The sequence below is a fragment of the Bactrocera oleae genome, chromosome 6, assembly GCF_042242935.1.
Source record: "Bactrocera oleae isolate idBacOlea1 chromosome 6, idBacOlea1, whole genome shotgun sequence".
Lineage (NCBI taxonomy): Eukaryota > Metazoa > Arthropoda > Insecta > Diptera > Tephritidae > Bactrocera > Bactrocera oleae.
In genome coordinates this window covers 47,192,980-47,212,696 of record NC_091540.1, presented here as the reverse complement: position 1 = coordinate 47,212,696, position 19,717 = coordinate 47,192,980, and the positions used below count along the sequence as shown (strand labels likewise).

General features: G+C 33.9%; 1 protein-coding gene across 9 annotated transcripts; it reads left to right on the top strand.

Annotated features, from left to right (window-relative positions):
- The first annotated feature begins 1,903 nt into the window (after window positions 1-1,903).
- On the top strand, window positions 1,904-19,140 carry LOC106622247 (ras-related and estrogen-regulated growth inhibitor). 9 transcript variants are annotated; one of them, XM_070111389.1, is made up of 6 exons: window positions 1,962-2,046; window positions 2,194-2,353; window positions 4,806-5,185; window positions 12,293-12,349; window positions 17,668-17,741; window positions 18,481-19,140. In XM_070111389.1, exons 3-6 carry the CDS (start codon window positions 5,098-5,100, stop codon window positions 18,883-18,885), a joined length of 624 nt encoding a protein of 207 aa, XP_069967490.1. In that variant the 5' UTR covers window positions 1,962-2,046; window positions 2,194-2,353; window positions 4,806-5,097; the 3' UTR covers window positions 18,886-19,140. The 9 variants fall into 9 exon arrangements, with proteins under 9 accessions (XP_069967495.1, XP_069967497.1, XP_069967489.1 ...); XM_070111390.1 differs by having other exon boundaries at window positions 2,194-2,370; XM_070111392.1 differs by having other exon boundaries at window positions 1,968-2,020.
- Window positions 19,141-19,717: the final 577 nt, after the last annotated feature.

Below are 19,717 nucleotides of genomic sequence, written 5' to 3'. Positions count from 1 at the left end.
AAACTATAAAACTGTTTTTAGAGTAAAATAGAGCACCATTTCAACAGGGTGTACATTCTATATACAATATATAAATATATTTGTACTCCATATCCAAAAACGTATTGCGTTGCCAAATTATTGAAGTCAAATAATAAGTCGTTGCAATCCCACTCACATACATATGTGTGTGGTATATACCTATACTACCATAGCCCGCCCACCATGTATTACCAAAAAGTACGGCGCTGAACAATTAAGTCGCAACACATTAATCACTTGTGGTGCTTTTATAGCTTGTAATTAAGAGCACAGATGTTTTCAATAAAATTCTCTAGGAATCGTCGGGCAGTATGCATTGTTGAATCGATCAATGAATAATTGACTCGAGTATCTAACATATCTTTACGCATATTTAACCACATAACTCCTGTCAATGCTTCTCACATTCATTGCGAACAACACTTTCAGATTCATACGCACCAGAAGTAAACATGAAACCACATACTAATGCTAATACATTGAGGCTAGAAGGTTTGTATATGGTACGTATATATTAAGGTAAAGCGATGTTGGATACACTAGATATAAATGTTATTAGCTATAACATTCATGTATAGTATTAAGATAATATATATAATATACTCCACCACTAAGTTTTTGCTAAAACTCATGTTTGATCTTTGATCAAATAATAAAAAAAATCACCTTAATTAAAATAGAAAATCAGCTTTCAACATGACTTAACCTTAGTCTTCAAAAACTGTTTATTGACATATGTATATAACATTACATCTTGGGGAAGTACGACAATACAAATGACATAACTGAAATTGTCTAAATGTGATAAATGTGATTTCTTAATCGCGAATCACCCATAATAACCTAATCCAACTTATACTTATATATATGGTATACTGCCTAAACCTTTTTTTAAATTTAATTTATCATACAAATAATCTTTTTAAAAGCTACTTTTCAATCATAAAACATTCACAAAAGTCCCACGTATTAACGCTCCATCTTAATATGCGTATATACCTTATATATAAATGTGTATGAGTAGATCGCATGTAATCTTTGATCATTGATCACGGCCAAGATTTTCACGTTAATTTCACTCATTAAAATATTTGTTAAATCAATAATACATACACTAGTAGGAATTTCATCTAGCAAATCTTTTACATGCTAGGTGCAAGTGATTATTTTTGGGTGTTAGAGCGCTAAATTAATTGCTACATACACATGTTGAAAGTAAACATTTTTGTAGCAAAATTCCATGAGTTGATTACAGAGAGAGCACAACAATCTCCACATGGTTAAGTGCGAATAAATTAAGTATTGAGTGTATCTTTTAACCGCTACGTGATGCAATGCTTTTGTGAAATTATTTTCGAGTTCAAAGTTTTCATCGGCAAAATTAAATACATTTGCTAAGAAATTATATTTTCTTGCTCTTACTACAATCTTCGTAACATAAATAACAGAAAAATACTTCTATATATAAAACACATTTCTTAACGTTGGGGTTGCAGCTAAAAATCTGCTGAATGCACGAAAAAGCTTGAATTCTTTATGGCTAATCTGTTATAAAGTTGCGACATCAAGTTGAGTATTATAACGTCAAAGGCAAGAAAATAAAGCAGGATCATAATGTGCGCAATAAATTATAGTTAACCATAAGTATTCTAATTTAGGAGATAAAAAATAACTCACAATCAGTCAAGGGTTAAAGTGAGTTTAATTTTTCTCTCACTCTCTATTTCTCTCTGATCTCAAATTGCTCTGATCTGAAATCTCACTGCATTGAGCTATTTTTAAAACAACATTTTAAAATGTATTACATATTTCGAAAAGATATAAAAATGTTTCTAACATTTTGAAACAACTGCAGCAAGCAGCAGCAGATGAGCGAGCAGATCGCTGATCAACAACATGTTGAGGAACTGACCGACTATGCTCAAATCAATGTTTTAGTAGTAGAAAGTGGGCCGAAATTGTAACACGGTGAATTTTTCCGGTAGCAACTAGTAAAAACGTACAAAAAAAAGCAAAAATTAAATTGTAAAAAATATAAAAAAAAGTTTAATTTAAGGCAATAATATTTTCGGAAGTATATTATAATGGAAACTAAAAGTTTCGCACTTTCGAAATTCTATAGTTAAAACTTCGATGAATATTTGTTTATATTTCTTTGTGCTTGTGTTTCAGTTTCCAAACCCATACATTATGTATGTTATGTGTGTTGTTGCTTTGGAAATGATATTTTCGTTTTCAACTATACACACGTAAAAGTCGGCGAAAATTAAAAATAAATCGAAAATATGCAAACACCGAACAAGCGAGTGCCACGCCAACGAAACACGTTGCCGTTAGAATTACCGATATGTAGTTGTGTACATATGTATTTGTATGTGTGTGTGTGTAAAATTTAGAATATGAGAGGAAAACTGAAAAACAAAACGATCGCCAGACAAAATAAGCGAAGTACACACTTCGCAGACAAACTTAACGCAGGGGACAGTATCGATATAGGGTAAAATGTTTGTTTTTTAAAAATAGTTGGAATTGTGAAAATAATTAATTGCAGACATAGTCGTACATGCGGCGTCAACAGGCGATCACAGCACTACACTGCGTATGAGTGATTTTTACGGCAGGTGTACATATACATACATACAACTGGGCCGACGTGCCCACTAAATAGTTCACCATATAATGCTCTGTTTTTGCGAGACAAATTAAAAAGATGAAAGTGCTTTCAGTGTTGACATTCAGCAAGCTATTATGAATAACCTAAATCACAGCCAACAAATGGCATGAAGTGCGGAGATCAGCGATCCAATTACCATGTCAGAGCACTGCGGCAGCAATAGCAAGCAGTAAAGAACCATAATACAATTAAATAACACAAACAGAAATCGAATTTTAGCATTAAGAAATGACAAGAATGTGACATTGAATTTGCAGTGAAAGGCGCCAATAGATATATACGAGTATATATATATAAAAAGTTATTGTTTATTTTTTGGTATTTTTGGGATTTAAAAAAATATTTAAATGCATTATTGTCGGTCTGCGTTGATTTTTTGAATGTGCATATTAATTTCGCAAAAATTAACTAACTGCCAATACGGATCGAAAGCTCAACATAAAGTATTAGAAGGCGCACAAAATCATTTGCTTCTATATCCACAGTTCGTGAGGATAATGCTATAATATATCTGTTAGCTTAATACAAAATGAATTATGTTTACGTACGACCAGTAACTTAAATGAATTTAAAAAAGAAGAACGTGTGATCCTCGGTGACTGCCGCGGTAAAGCTATTGCACAGCATTGTTTTTCTTTCAAGTTTCACTTTTTGAGCGTGGTGATCGCTAAGAAAACACATTTTTTATTTTATTGATAAGAAACATAAATTTGAGACTTGATATTCACTAAATATCTGGAAAATACCTTGTCAATGGTGGTCCCATATTTTGTTGTGGATTCTTGTTAATAATTTTTCATTTTCAAATTCAATTTCATTCAAAGAAAAGTTGTCAACCGCTCTGATATTTTATCAGCAAAGTTGATGTTAAAATCACCAGCCAAGATAAGTGGAAATTTATTATCATTGATAATTCGATTCAAATACCTAATTTAAATTGTATTGTTCAAGTCAAACGAGATACTGTTCCAAAAGGTGGACTAGTTATTTACCAAAATATTAATAATCTTACTAATATTATGACTCCGAATATTGAATAATTTATTTGTTATTAATTAATTTTTTTTATTAAATTCCATATTTTTATTTGCCATTAAAAAAATTGTATCTTAAATATTATTATTTTTGAGTCACCCTGCTGTCTCTGCAATTGATTTGTTCCGCTTGAGTTATGCGAAAATGCGCCTAAAAGTATAAAAACATTTTGCGCATACTTTGTGATCGTGTTAGGTTTATTTCCGTTACCGAATTTCCTCATTCAGTCCCCACGCTCAAAGCCCGTGATAGAAGCTATGCAATAGCTTAAAAACATTCATGAAACATTTTAATAACCTCTAAACCACAAAAATCGAATAAAATTATTTTCGAACTTTCAACGATGAGCTGCACTCGTTTCATCCTAGAACAAAGTGGATTGGTTTCGACGATTTTTTGCTTATTTTAAAGATTAAATAGAAATTATCTTGATTTGGATACTTCAGTTTGTATTGCAGCTATATCATATAGTGGTCTGATAGCAGTAGTATCGACATATGAGCAGCTTGTTGGAAGAAGAGTACGTGTGCAAAATTTCAGATCGATATCTTAACAACTAATTAACTAGTTAGCGTATGTACAGACAGACAGACGGACACACATAGCTAAATCAACTGAGCTCGTCGCACCGATTATTTATATATATAAATATTATAAGATCTCCGACTTTTCATTCTGAGTGTTACAAACTTCGCAATAAACTTAATATATTCTCATTGCGTCGAAATCAATTAAAATGCCTTAAAAATGCGATGAAATACCAAAAATATGTAAGAAAATTGAAAATTGAAATGAAACCTATCCAATTAAACGTGGCTACAATAAAACTGTTAACATGAATAAACAAAAGTATTTTGCTACGCGTTGCCGGCACAAAGTAAAAAAATAAAATACTTTCATTCATATTTCTATTGCCTTGCACAACGTACGCAATAAAAATCTGCTAAATACCATATAAACATACAAATACATATGCACAACATTACTGAGAGTTGTGAAATGAAATGAGCACATGCATGTACATACATACATACATAATAAAGTAATAAAAACAACATTTCTATTACATGCATAGAACTACGAAAAATACAGAAAAAAATCACTTTAGCCTACAGAAACTTTTTGCCGGTCAATAAGCACAAAAAGCATAGTCTTGTATGTGTGTGTGCGTAGGAAAAATGTGTACCTGCATTTAAAGGCGGCAAGCTTATGTTAAACATTCGCGTTCGACCCCTCTGCCCAACCCTGTGCGAATACTTATAAACATTAAATTTATTCACTCATCTCGGTTTGCGGATTTTCGTTTGCGGTTTTCGTTGTGGTTTGTTTTTGTGGTTTTCGATTCTGTTCATAATAATTTAACGGTAATGACAACACGCGGTATACGTCGCAAGAAATCGACTTTGACAGAATTAAAAATCGCTGTCGTGGGATCGCCGAGTGTGGGCAAGAGTGGTATGTTTTACATTATTAAATGTTAATTATTTACTTAACTCACATAATTATACACAGACATACACATATATGTACAAATTAATAATTGCAAAATATGAAAGAATACATTGCAATCAGGTGTAAAAGCACTTCAAAATTGCGTTATATGTGATATCAGAGGTATGAATATTTAAAATATCCCACTCAGCGACGAAACATATTAACGAGGTGGAACTAGCAAAGGAGACTAGGTTAATGTACTGATCCATATCGCTCATGATTGGCACCAAATGTGTGAGATAATCAGTCAAAGTAATGGAGATTATTATATTCACTCAATGGAGATTAGGAGAAAATATGTGTATGTTTCAACCATTTTGTTTTGATATGACACTGATTGGGTATATATTGGCAGATGAAATCGAAAATCATCCTAATATAGGTGTAATATATAATCCGATCTACCAAATTTAAAGCAGTAATCCATTAGTTAGTAATCTCAAAATGTACCGTTATAAGGAAAGTGATGGTAATAATTACCTAACGTTTCGTTTTTCAAACTGTAGGTAGCGCTTATTTAGAAAAATGTGTAATTATTGAAAATATATTGTTTGCTATAGCTAACCTTTACTCAATACTTACTCGAATTTCCCGCATTGTCTATTATAGCCTGCAATCTTTGGTGGCAACTTGCAACTAAATTTCCCGCATATTCCACAGAAAGCGAACTCCAACATACCTGGCAGTAGTCGAATGAAACATTTTCTTTTTAATATTTTGGCTTTCATTAAAGCCCATATATTTCTAGCGGATTAGCGTCTGCTGACTGTGTTGGCGAATCTAAAGTAGTTTTCTTGTTTCCTTTAAGTACAGAGTCTGCTCCTACTTTTCGGATCAATGTCTTCTCCCAGTATCCAATCGTAGTTATTTTTGCATTAACGCATTTCAGATGACTTCAGTAAACATATAATCAAGATATTTCAATTCTTTCTCAAATTATTGCTTGCAGAGGCGGACAAACAGACCATCACACGGTATTCAACTCGTCTCGTCAGCTTAATCCTTTATTCATACATATGTCATATACGTACCGAATTTGGTTGAAAACGGTTAAGTAGGTCCCGAGATATGAATTTTAACCTAAAGGTAAGCGGTACCATTCCCATTGTTCAATTATTGTATCGGCTCATATAAAACTCTAAAGTATTATCCTATGTGAAAAATTCAAAGTCTCTGACTTATTTATTTAATGAATCATCGCATTTTTAGTAATTTTAATCAAAACCGTTATATGAGGAGTTATCACATGATTGCACGCATTTTTTTACTGTCGGTAAGGGTGCTAAAAATATTTGTCCTAAGGGAATTCAGTTATTACAGCTTAAGCGTTGTAGGATATATAAACACTAAAACTATTACAATGATACTAGTAATCGTTAGGTGAATAAAACTACATGGAAAATCCTGTGATCCTGTGTAAGAGTGATAGGCTTTTTTTTCAAAGAAAGCACACTTATTGTTAAGGAAATTCAAATGTTTTTTTAATGTAAAGTACAATCGATACAATTAAGTTTTGAACATAACATCATTTAAATGGCCTCCAAGACTTCTTTTGTAGGAACGAATTCGATGAACCCGATTTTCAAGTACTTTTTCCACCAAATCAAGTCGCATATCATGAATAGCTCGTTCAATATGGACTTCTAAAGCTTGAAGAGAGACCAATGACTACAAATAACCCCACAAGAAGTAGTATAATGGTGCTAAATCACAACTATTGGAGGTCATTCAATGTCACAATTTCTTGAAATTATCGAATCTCCAAACTTTTCGCGCTATAATTAGGTTGTTGCACATGCTGTGTGGCACGGAGCCCCGTCTTATTGGAACTAGATGTTGTCCAGATCAACTTATTCCAATTGCGGCCATTCAAAGTTGATTATCATCGATCTATACCGCTCTCCATTAACAATAACGGTGTCAAAAGACCAAACTGTCAATTTAGGCGAATGCAATGGTTGTCCATTAATAATTTGTGGATTTTCTTCGCACCGGAATCGACAGTTTTGTTTATTTACCGCACCACTCAGATGAAAGTGAGCCTCATCGGAGAAGATGTATTCTTAAAAAAATTGCAATTGGAGAACGATTATTTTGCTAATAAAATTGAATAATTTGTAAACGTTGCTCCCGCGTATATCTTTCCATGATAAAATTGTAAACATTACTGAATGCAATAAAAAAATTATAGATAATGACATATTAAAAATGGCCGTAACTTAGAAATTATATCAGCCTTTTGAAAAACCCGATATATACTCTGTAGCAACATATTGCAAGAGTATAAAAAATAAACTTACCTCACAGTTTGTTTTTGCTCTGCAAAAATTACTTTTCTTTGTTTTGTAAATCACTTTTTATAGCAACATATTTAATACTTGTATAATATATTTATTGGGCTTGTGGTTAAAATATGATGTATAGCCACTAACCGAACGTCATAAAATAGCTCATATCGAGTTTTATCAATTAATAATAATTATTTTCTCATCCCCATCAGATATATTTTATGCGAATACATTGATAGTTTGGGTCATTGATACGTGGACGATAGGCAAAAAAATATATATATAAAGAAGTTTATACCTATCAGCAACACAATGCTCAATTTCGATTTGGACGTGACACGAAAGCAGCCTTTTAGCCATAAATGTTCCCCCACTGCATGGGTTTACCTTAGTTCCACAAATTAATCCTTTTAAAAATAAAAATAAATGTTTTCCGTGAAAATGTTTTTTTTTCAATTACGAAAAGGCTTTGTTTGTAGCCTCGATCTTTAATGTCCAAATAGCACTACCACAAACAAAGAAACTGTTTGAAGTAGTAACATCAATCTATATAAGTAGTGACCATACTCGCGCCATGTATCACAATTAAAATATTTTCCTTGCAAATTTACATATTTCATATACATACATACATACATATGTAGAAATGTAATAATTGTTTCGAAAACTATTCCGGCAAGATGACAAAAATCATTTAGTCGCAAATTCTTTCTTAATAACTCGGTGACAAGACAATGGCTGCATACATGTATTTGAAGAATTATCGTTAATGCCTACACTTACATAACAATATACATAACATATTTAGATTTGTATATTTTTGGTTGAAAAGAATTTTTTCAATTATTTTTAGATTGTTCGAGTCTTTTACATAATTCCATGATGAAATTAAAAATATCGCTAGTTTAAATGCACTACTAAATATTATATTTATTTTCTGAAGTACTTTCGTACTTTATAGTATATCTTATTACTGGGCAAAACTGACATTTATAAAAGTGTAACTTTATATCGTTGTGTATTATTTAAATATAAACATCTTATGAAATCACAATTGGCGAAAAGAAAAATCGAATGTATGCAATATTCATCAATGACATATCATTAAAAATTCTGCACAAAATTCAATTCATCTGCTTGCAACAAAAACACTTTCAAATTGGAAAAATTGCTGTTTTTTGTTCCTTTTCATATACGCCTTTGCCATAATACCACAATTAGGCTAAATGCAGACTATGAATGAAATTGTTTACAGTGTTTCTTGTTATTGTATACACAACTGCAAATTTTCGCAATTTCCCACAAAATAGTTTGCCTCACTCATTGCATTTACCTATGCTGCCGATCTTCAGCTTTTCCCCGCACACACATTTTGCCAGCGGGTATTGGCCAGAGTCTATGTGTGTAGAAAGCAAATGTGTGTATGGAGGCGGGGGGGCTGTTAGTTTGCTCTACTCAAATCAAGTGGACAAAATGTCATTTGCATAAAAGCATGCAACATCATGAAATTGCAAGAACTGCCGAGGTGTAACCTCCCACGCCATTGGTACGTGCGCCTCGAGCTAAGCTTTGCACCACGAAACGTACACGCACACATAACGGAGGGTGCATGTACACCTTGCATTGTTGGTGTGTGTGTGTTCGATTGTCCGGTTTTTCTCTTTTCTATTGCCAGACTTCAGGTTATCAAGTTGAATTTGTTGCCTTTATACTACTTTTGCATGCAAGCAACTAACGGTAATACGTGTTACTGCTGTTCACATCTACGCACACACAAATACTGCTGCATGCGAGTTTGAATTTTTCGTGCAAAGTGCACGTACAAACGCCCTAAAATATGCAACAACCTCACTAGCACTAACTTTGTCTCTTATTCAACTGTGCGCCATGTCCGTCTTTGTGTGAGCCAAACACGCAACATTAAGGTGCAATTCACCGGCACTAACACTTTGCAACTGACTGCAAACAGAACACACATGTGTACTGATATATACGAATGCGTGTGGATATCCATGTAAAATTGAGCGTATACATATCTGCATTTCCCTAGCAGCAACACCACCTTACCCATAGCGTAGCTGCATAAATTGAAAAAGGAAGTACTTTTTTAGGTTGTGAGTTTAACAACCTCGTCATAGTCATTGTCGTTGCTAGCGGAACCAACTCAGCTGTTAGCAGCAGCGCAAGGCTTTCACTTTTAAGTCAACACACCCAAGCATGGGCAGACCCTGTAGGAAATGCGGTGCATCAACTTAATTTGTTCATTAAGCACGCTTCTAACACTTATTTATTCCAGGATTTTTAATGTTTAAAGAGGTCGTTTACCTTTGCGCTCAAATTTCGGACCTATTGTTGAAGATGGATTGAAAAAGAACTAAAAATGATTTTTGCACACATTTTTTTAATTTTTTTATTCATTAATTAATTGAAAAAAGGGGAAAAAAAACAACCATATTTTTCAAGACTCTGTTCTGGATATTACATTGAATGCAACACTCCCGTTTCGTACCCGAGTTCTTGGCAAGAAATTTCAGCTTCAGAGCCTTGAAATAAATACAAAATTGTACTTTATATTTATAACCCCGGTTATGTCTAGATAGAATCTTTTTTAAATAATTAAAGAAGGAATTTAAAAAACGAATATATATTTTCTCCATGTTTTTCAAGATAAAAACGACTCATTTTCAATTACAAATTTCAAATATCTCTTGTAGTTTTATCAGATTCGTGCCAGAACTCCAAAAATAAGCTAGTTTTGGAAAAATGCGTTTGAAGCTTGCTGAGCAATGTGAGTAGTGAGCGCAGGACCAGTTTTAGGGTTCGATATCTCACAAACCAACATGTTTTCGATCAAATCCTTTATAAGGCATGTTTCTAGTTAAGTCTACATTAGAAATATTGATTTTTTCGAATCGCAAAAGTATGCGACCCTCTTAAATTATGTATACTCGTAACATACAACAATTCAATAACTTCGTCTTTTTTTCCGAAATGTTTATCGACTTCAGCCTTCAACAGAGGATAAAAACTTGAAGCAGATTGCTCAGTTACATATTATCGGAAATATTCGTGCCGACATTGACCACGCTATATACGTAGAATATAGATATGCTGTTAAATATAACAAAAGTTAATATATTCACTCTCAAATATAATATTTTTCTTATAGCAGCTTTAAGATTTAAATTTATATTTTCTACAATTACGTGATAAAGTTGAAAAACTGTTATCTCACATATCCAACTATCGATAATTAGATATTTTTAGTCGCACTGAATCTACTATTTGAAAGTACTCAGTTATTTCATTGATTAGACAAGAAAAAACGTTAACTTCGATTACACCGAAGCTATCGTTTACTTAGAATGACAGCTATATGCTATAGTTTTCCGATCTTAAACATTTCCTCCAGATAGCGTACTGCCTTAGATAATCATGCATGCCAAATTTCGTGAAGATATCTCGCAAGCACTTGATTCCGATCCTTCAGTTTGTTGGTGGCTATATGCATAGTGGCGCGATTCCGACAAATGGACAGAAAAGGATGGGTGCAAAATTTCAGATCGATATCTCAAAAACTGAGGGACTAGTTTGCTTATATACAGAGAGACGGTGACCTGTGACCTATGTAAAATTTCATTGAGATCGGTTGAGTAGATCGTGAGAAATCTCGACTTCGAAAATGCAGTTTTGAGAAAAACGCATTTAATGTTTTAAGTGAATATTTAGCTGACCTCGAGCGCGCAACTTTTTAAGGCTGTATCTCAAAAACTATTACTCGGATAGACTTGAGCATTAGGGGCAATATGCTAGAAATGTTACAGAATTAAATATATTTAAAAAATCGACCTTGTGATGATCATTTATATACATATTTTATAGTGTCTCCAAAGTTTCCTTTTGAGTGTTACAAAGTTCGTGGCAAGCTTAGTATATCATGTTCAGGGTATAAAAATAAACAGAAAAGACCTAAGTGAAACTATTATAGAATGAAAATTAAAAAAAAATTTCTTACGATTTACATCGCCCCATCTAACTTTTCAGGACAAATATTAAAAAACGAAGCATTGGGTATTGAGGACCATTTATGGCAATATTTCTATGATTTCTAGATTCTTAATCGTATATTTTAGAGCTCTCTTATCTCAGCAATTTTTCAATTGAACAAAATATGTTCACATTTCCTACAGGGTGTGCTGTCAGGTGTTTATGCGCGTACAGCTTTTTGGGTTGTTTTTATTTTCTTAAACAGGAGTTTGTTTATTTGTTCAACAGTTTGTTTGTCCTTTAAAGTATATGCATCACGAACTGTACGCACATACACATACACACACACATCTGTTTTTCTTTTTTAATGAAGGCAAGCGTTCAAATTCACATTTGTTTGCCGAACTCTGTTCTTTTCATTTTGCTTTTAATCTTACTCTTACTTTTTGTGAAATTCACACTCGTTGACCTGAATCCATCGCTGCCACCTTTTTTCACCTTCCGCTGCAAGCAAATTGTTCCCTCTGGTGAATCGAGCGCCCACAGGCAGGTGAGCGGACGATTGGTGTGTCTTAATGCAGGCACTTCTGTAGGCGTTTGCCTGTTTTATTGCTCATTTAATTTACATTAAACTCACATGATTTTATATATGAGTACATACATATCCTTTTGTTGCTTATGTTGATGAGCGAATACATGTATATACTTGTAACATGCCATTGCTTTAATTATGTATTACTAACGCTAATTAATTAAGTATAAACAACTCATTGTTTTCCCGTTTCCGTTTCAGCTTTAATTGTGCGTTTCCTCACTAAACGTTATATCGGAGAATATGATCATCAAACAGGTAAGTGATTATTTATTTCAGCTTCAAATACAAATTTATCTTAATCACTTTTATACGAGGGCAATATTAGTGAAATGCATTTATTTGTACAGTATAGTTAAAATAGAAAGGGTAAATAATATTGTACAAATGTACTAGGAAGCATGCATTCGAGTAGTCCAATATCTTATCTGCCTATTCACACCAACTCTGTAAAAGATAAGCGCGCTCTTGCAAATCGCATTATTAGAACATACGATTTCACTGTTATTTATGATCCTCCCTAGGACTTTGAATTCAAATAAGAATATGAAAGCCTATGCTATATTACAGTAAACGATTTTAATTTATTTCGGAGTTTTCCGAAAATTTTCGTAATTACTAATAAGAGCAATTTTACCCTGAACAGGTTATGGTATATTAAGTTTGCCATGAAATTTGTAAACCCCTAGAAGGAAGCGTCGGACACTTTATAAAACATATATTTATATAATGTGTGTAGCCATATCCGCCTGTCCTTGAGATTTAAGCAAATTAACAACTCTTTTTTTAGAAGCACCAGTCCTTGGCTGTTCATTAAAATAGCAGTGCGTATCTTGATAAGCCAAAAAAATTTAGTTTAGACGTTTAATTGATAAAAAGTAGGTGGTTTTGTGTTAGTGACTATTATTAACATTAGAACACACTAAAATAAATTTATATTTTTAAAATTAATGGGCAGGGGCAAACATTGTACTCCTGAAAAAAGAAATATTATAGTGCAACTAAGAAACCTAGGAAAAACATATAAAGACATCCAAGAAATATGTGGATGTTCTGCTAAAATGATTCATAATACTTTAAACTTTAAAGAAATGCTCAATAATCGTGGTATCCAACGTAAAACCATACCTCATGAGGACCGATCTATTGTGCGATATAGCAGGGCGCAGCCTTTTGCATCCTCCAGCAAGATAAAAAATGACTTAAGCTTGAATGTTAGTGGCGTTACTATTCGGCGACGTCTTAAAGAACAAAATCTCAAAGCGTGCCATCTACGAAAAGTTCCACTGTTAGCCACCAGACATGTCAAAGCACGTTTGGAGTTCACCAAAAGTCACCTTAATTGGCCCATTACAAAGTGGCGAAATATTTTATGGAGTGACGAAAGTAAAATTGTGTTATTTGGTGAAAAGGGCTCCAGACAATATGTCAGACGTCCACCTAACACAGAGTATGATCCTAGGTACACTTTGAAGACAGTTAAACACGGCGGATTGAGTATTATGGTATGGGCATGTTTTTCTTACAGTGGAGTGGGCCCTATATCCATGATTGATGGGATCATGGATCGATCTGTATATGTTAACATATTAGAAAATGTTATGTTTCCTTATGCCAATTGGGAAATGTCACTAAAATGGACGTTTCAACAAGATAATGACCCCAAACATACAAGCAAACTGGTCAAAGGCTGGATGGCATCAAAGCGGATCGATCTTATGTCATGACCTGCGCAGTCTCCGGATTTAAATCCAATTGAAAACCTATGGGGAGATGTTAAACGATATGTTGCAAATGCAAATCCAACATCTCGATCACAGCATTGGGAGGTTGTTCAAAAATCATGGAATCGGATCCCTGTCAAGCGCTGCCAGGACTTGGTGGATTCTATGCCTCGCAGATGCCAGGCCGTACTAAAAAATAATGGGTACACGACTAAGTACTAACCCAAGCAAACAAATAGTTTTTTGGAGTTCAACCATGTTTTTTTCAACTAATTCCACTGTTTTCATTACTTACTGCTATTTTTATGAATAGCTGTAAACAGCACTTTTTTGTTTAAATTAATAATGTAAAAAAAATTAACAACATTTTGAATAATAAATTGATTTTTTTTTTTGTTTAAAATAATCAGTTAAAACAAAATTAAATTTGTGAACATTCATTTACTTTTTGATATATAAAATTCAGTTTAAAGTTGCAGCTCATGAGCACTGCTATTTTTATGAACACAGCTGTATATACTGGTATGAATTTAAGTATGTTTATAGAAATTTTAGTTTCTTAAGTTAAAAAGGTGAATTTGATGACAATTCTAAATATTTTTAAAATATTACATAAAAAAACGTAAATCGTCCGCGAAACAAGCAGCAACCAATTAAATAAATTAGGCAGTTAAATAAGTTGAGGTGGTAACCCATTGAAATCATCGATACAGTTTTTCGTTTTAAATAATTTTTTGATTAATATTATACTATCTCTTCGACATATCGGCAGAAAAATTCAATTTTCACTGTGTAAAGTCCCGAACGCTCATTTAAGCGCGAAGTGCTGTAAAAATTCAATTACCGCAAATGAATTATAAAAGCTGCATAAATGAATTCCAGGGAGGATTCCATCTACTAACATACATATATATCTATATGGCATACATACATAATATATATGTATATAAATATTCGCTCATTACGTGTCACATGCACCGTGTGATTATTAGTTTTACTTTTTATGTACTTACAAGAGAATGTCAAAAAAAATTTTATTGCTCACGTATTTTTTGTAAAAAAGACACAGCTAAATTACAGTCATAACATTTAATAATGTAATACAATAAAAAAATAAGTAATTCGATCAATAACTTCACTATTTCACAATTTAATTTGATATTTCATGTTCAATAATACAATTTTGTTATAATTTTACTGATATACTTTCAAATAGCTAAATAAATATGTGTATAGGCATATAAAAATTTTAACTCTAATAAATTTTACAGTGAATGTGTATGTACTCAGTGTTCCTAGCCTTCGAGGAAGAAAAATTTCAAACATCAATGGTTCTTTGCTATCCTATATCACATATCTCAAAAGTATTAAGTACCTCAATTTGTTATTTTATACAGTAAATACAGAACGTCATACAAATTTTCTTGCCCCTATATCCCTTGAGAGCTATGAGAAAAAACAGGGATGCTATTATATTAGTATGCCTTTTCCACTGACATGAGTGTTCGATGGTAACCCTGCAACCGGATTACTCTCTATAGGGTGCCAATCGAAATGAGTCAGTCTCCAAAACATATCTTTAGATACAATTAGCTTTTAACTATTAACAAACTACTACTATACTGTTAGGTATAGGTGAAGATAGATTAGTTGAATTTTTGTGTACGTATCCATCTAATTCTACTACAAGTATATACAAGAAATCACATCCACACCTACTTCCCCTATAACAATAATATATAGTACATATGTTTGCCAAAAACAAGTTGAATCGGGACAATATTTCGCTTAGCCTCCATATATCTAAAAGAAAAATTTTCGAACTTTCCGCTTCCTTTATATCCCATATATCTGCTATAATGTGAGTTATCAATAAAATTGAGTGGGTGCGTCTTTTCTTAACGGTGCATCTTTGTGCCTCAAAGGGATAAAATCGGATGAAAACTTGCCCTAGCCCTCATATAACTAATATCAGGATTTTCCAACATCCGATGGTATGTGAAGTAATGAAATCCAGGTAGCATTGTTTTAAAAATCGAATCAATATTACCCAATATTTTTAAACTTTGGTTTGGCTTCATTTTGTACATATCGGCCAATATGTATGATATTTTAGTATATGTAGTATAGTAATAGTATGTGGGTCAAGTCGATTCAGTCGGGTCAAAACAACCCTTAGACCCCATATACCTAATGTACAATTTTTAAACTTTTGATTGGCCTTACACCATATACGAGGTTTATTTAAAAAATATCACGAATTTTGAATTTTCGCGGGCTTTCACAAAAGCAAAATTTATTGTTGTTACAAAATGTTCTCAGGCGGTCAGACGAAGAGCGTGCCGGACGATCGAGCACGTCAACAACAGACGAAAACATTAATGTAGTGAAGAAAATAGTATTGACTAATCTTCGAATCACCATTAGTGAAATTGCTGAGAAACTAAACATATCGATTGTCTCGTGCCATTCGATTTTAACCAATGATTTAGGTGTGAGTCGGGACGCCGCGAAGTTTCAGTCTATGTCGGTCGAATATTAAGGTTTTGCTCACACTTCGCTTCGACTGCAGGGGCGTCGTGCATCATAAATTCTTGCCACAGGGTCGTACGGTCAATTAAGAATATTACCTGCAAGTTATACGCAATTTACGCGAAGCAATCCGCCAGAAACGTCTGGATTTGTGGAAGAGCAAAAATTGCCATTTGCGCCATGATAACGCCCCTCCGTATTCCGCAGACCTAGCCTCTGTGACTTGTTTTGTTTCCAAAACTGAAAAGGCCCATGAAAGGACGAAGCTACGCTACGATTGAGGAGATAAAAACTGCATCGAAGAAGGAGCTAAAGAAGATCACAAAAAATTACTTTTTTAAGTGCTTTGAGGATTGGAAGAAACGCTGGTATAAGTATTGTACATTATATCTAGTGATGATTACTTTGACGGGGACAAAATATAATATATGCATAAATAAATAAACACTTTCTTAAAAAATACGAAATTCGCAATAATTTTTGAACAATCCTCGTATACGATTTACCCCAACTCCCATATACTACATATAATGATTTTCGTTTTTTTAACAAGCCGCCTATGTCGTTCAGTGTAAGAGTTATATATTTATAAAATTGCGTGAAAATATGTTACCAAGTATTGTATATTAATGCATAATATAGCTTATAAAATGATTTCCGACTTTCCTCATGACTTTAAGCCGTAAAGGCCGTACAGCTTCCACTTCCTTATCTTCAAACTTTTTTGACTGAATAGGACATTCTTCGTCTTCATTCAATGCACTTTTGACACGTACACTCAGCTAGAGCATACTCACCATAAACTTCCACTCACATACGATGACTTTTGGCTGCGGTTTTATTCATATTAAAGTAATGAAAAAGAACACCCCGCAAAAACACTTTTGCAGACACAATGATCGACATAGTCGTGTCGGTAGCTTTAAAAATAGGAACATGAAATAATAGCTTTTAAAGAACTTTTGCTTTCAGTAAAATTATTCGAAGCATATAGAAAACATATAGCTTTCACTCCATGACTGTCCTGAAAGCACGCAAACCCATATACTTCTACACATTCATGTTTTTCATGTTTCACGTTAATGCCGTGATACCTCGCAACTGCTCTACACTTTGCACGATTTCCCACCCTTCCTTTCACAGTAAAGTGAGAAAATTTAATATACATTAGTGTTGAATGCACCACGTACATATACACAGACACACAAGCGCATGCATATAGCTAAACTATAATATATGTATACATATATTACAAGTAGTACATAAAAGTGCATATAGAAATAAAAATTCAAAGCTCTTTTTCATTTGCTTATATTGCAGAAAATCGATATAAGCATGAAGCGATGGTGGAGGGGGAGCCGGTGCTGTTCGAATTACTAGACACATGCCCCAAGGTAAGTGAATTATCCTGTCAATGCGTGTACACACACACACACACATACATCCATATTGACTGACTAACTGCCGCCACAGCAAGGACGATAAGAGTCGCAAGGACATTTACTGTACGTGCGACACGCATTACACAGTTCTGCACACACACACAAATGCATGCACTTACTTTTATTGGGTGAAATCACTCCTGTTACTTGTTGACTCAACTGTGAACGCTGACGCAGAAGTCTGTTGACAATTTCATATACATATATTTACATACATACACAGGCACCTACATTTGCAGGTTTTCTCGGAAAGTACTCACATATACCGTATACATACTCGTACATACATACACAACGAGTTTTAAAAAATTTTAAGTATAAGTCGAAAGTACACTCACGGCATTGAAGTCATATGGATGGTTATACATCTGTATATGTGTGTCAGCAGTGAGTTGTTGGAATAATAACTTTATTTCCATTTTTCACATACTCGTCACTCAGAGGAGGGCCAATCAGTCAGCTGACTATTTGTGTTCGTGCTCCTCTCACCATACTCATTGTCATGCATTTCCTTCTTTGCTTATTCATAAAAGAATTTATTGTTATTTTTTCTCTTTCCTACCACGACTGGCTGATGTCACCTCACAATGGTACACAAACACCAACAACCACAAATAAAACAAAAAATAATAATTGCGATGATGTAATATGTCATCGGCGCCGCTGCTGCTACTTCACGCCAACAACACAGGCTAATGATGAGTTTCCCAACGCCGCTGAGTTGGTGCAATGGGCCGACGGCCTTCTGCTCGTCTACTCCATCACCGATCGCAACTCGTTTAATTACATACGACGCGCCAAATCAGACCTACAATCCGATACACCAGTACAATTAGTAGCCAATAAAGTGGATATGGTGCATTTGCGTCAAGTTAGTCGGGATGAAGGTGAAATCCTCGCAAAAGACTTTGAGTGCAAGTTCAGCGAGGTCTCAGCGGCGGATCATGTCGATCAGGTGGCCGAAGTATTCCACGAACTATGCAAGGAGGTGCTGGCGTCGAAGCGAAAATCGAAACAGAGCCTTTTGGAGCGTATGCTGGGCGGCGCACGACCCTACAGTCGAGGGAAGAGTGACAGCAATCTGCCGAAGGACTGATAAATACTGGTAACAGCTTAGCGGCGTCTTGAAAGCAGACCGAGAGCGGCCAAGCATGCTTAAAGTTGGCGTGAAACGCACACACTTCAAACGTCTCGGTTAATCAGTCGACGTTCATAGGGTTACCGAATTTTAAATAATTTCAAATATAATTGTGTTATGTAGCGTATAATTTAATCGAACTTTATTTAATACGTTTGACAATGCACGAATTTTTGTAATTAAATTAGCTTTAAAATAAAATATACAAACATATTTGGTAAGGACATTTAATTAACATTGAAACTAAGCGTATAGTAGTATTCAATACGAGGATATAATAAAGGTGACTGAACTTATTTTGTTGGGAATAAGATTTTAATATTTAACGGATCAAACGGCATATCCCTCAAAAGCTATTCATACAAACATACGTTCAGCGACATCTAGTTGTCAATATCCGGCATGACAGAGTGCGACATACAGGTACGTACCTTGGCTAAAAGCTGCGGTGAAGTTTGATTAGCAAATCTTCAAACCAGAGAATGTTAATGCCAGAGCAGAGAACGTAAATGAATTTACGTTCTCTGGTTTTATTCCTATTTTAATTTTTATAAATTTTTTTTATTAAATTTATTTTAATTTAATATCAATTTTTTCCTCATTATATAAAAGTTCTTCAAAATCTATTATTTCTTTTCGTTATTCTAATTTTCCTCAATACGCATACTAAAGAACATATGCGCATACATATATTAGCCGCTCCCTTATAAGGTGATGAAAATTTGCTTGGATCCTTTTTAGAGTGTTGTAGTTTGTTGGATTCGAGTATTGTGAGGGGAAAGTTCCTTTT

What these genes read in the sequence shown, in the direction of transcription:
- LOC106622247 (XM_070111394.1), top strand. Translation starts at nt 5,098, where the DNA reads ATGACAACACGCGGTATACGTCGCAAGAAATCGACTTTGACAGAATTA. An exon ending in AGAATATGATCATCAAACAG is followed by an intron (nt 12,350 to 17,667) that starts GTAAGTGATTAT and finishes CTTATATTGCAG; the next exon opens with AAAATCGATATAAGCATGAA. An exon ending in TACTAGACACATGCCCCAAG is followed by an intron (nt 17,742 to 18,480) that starts GTAAGTGAATTA and finishes CCAACAACACAG; the next exon opens with GCTAATGATGAGTTTCCCAA.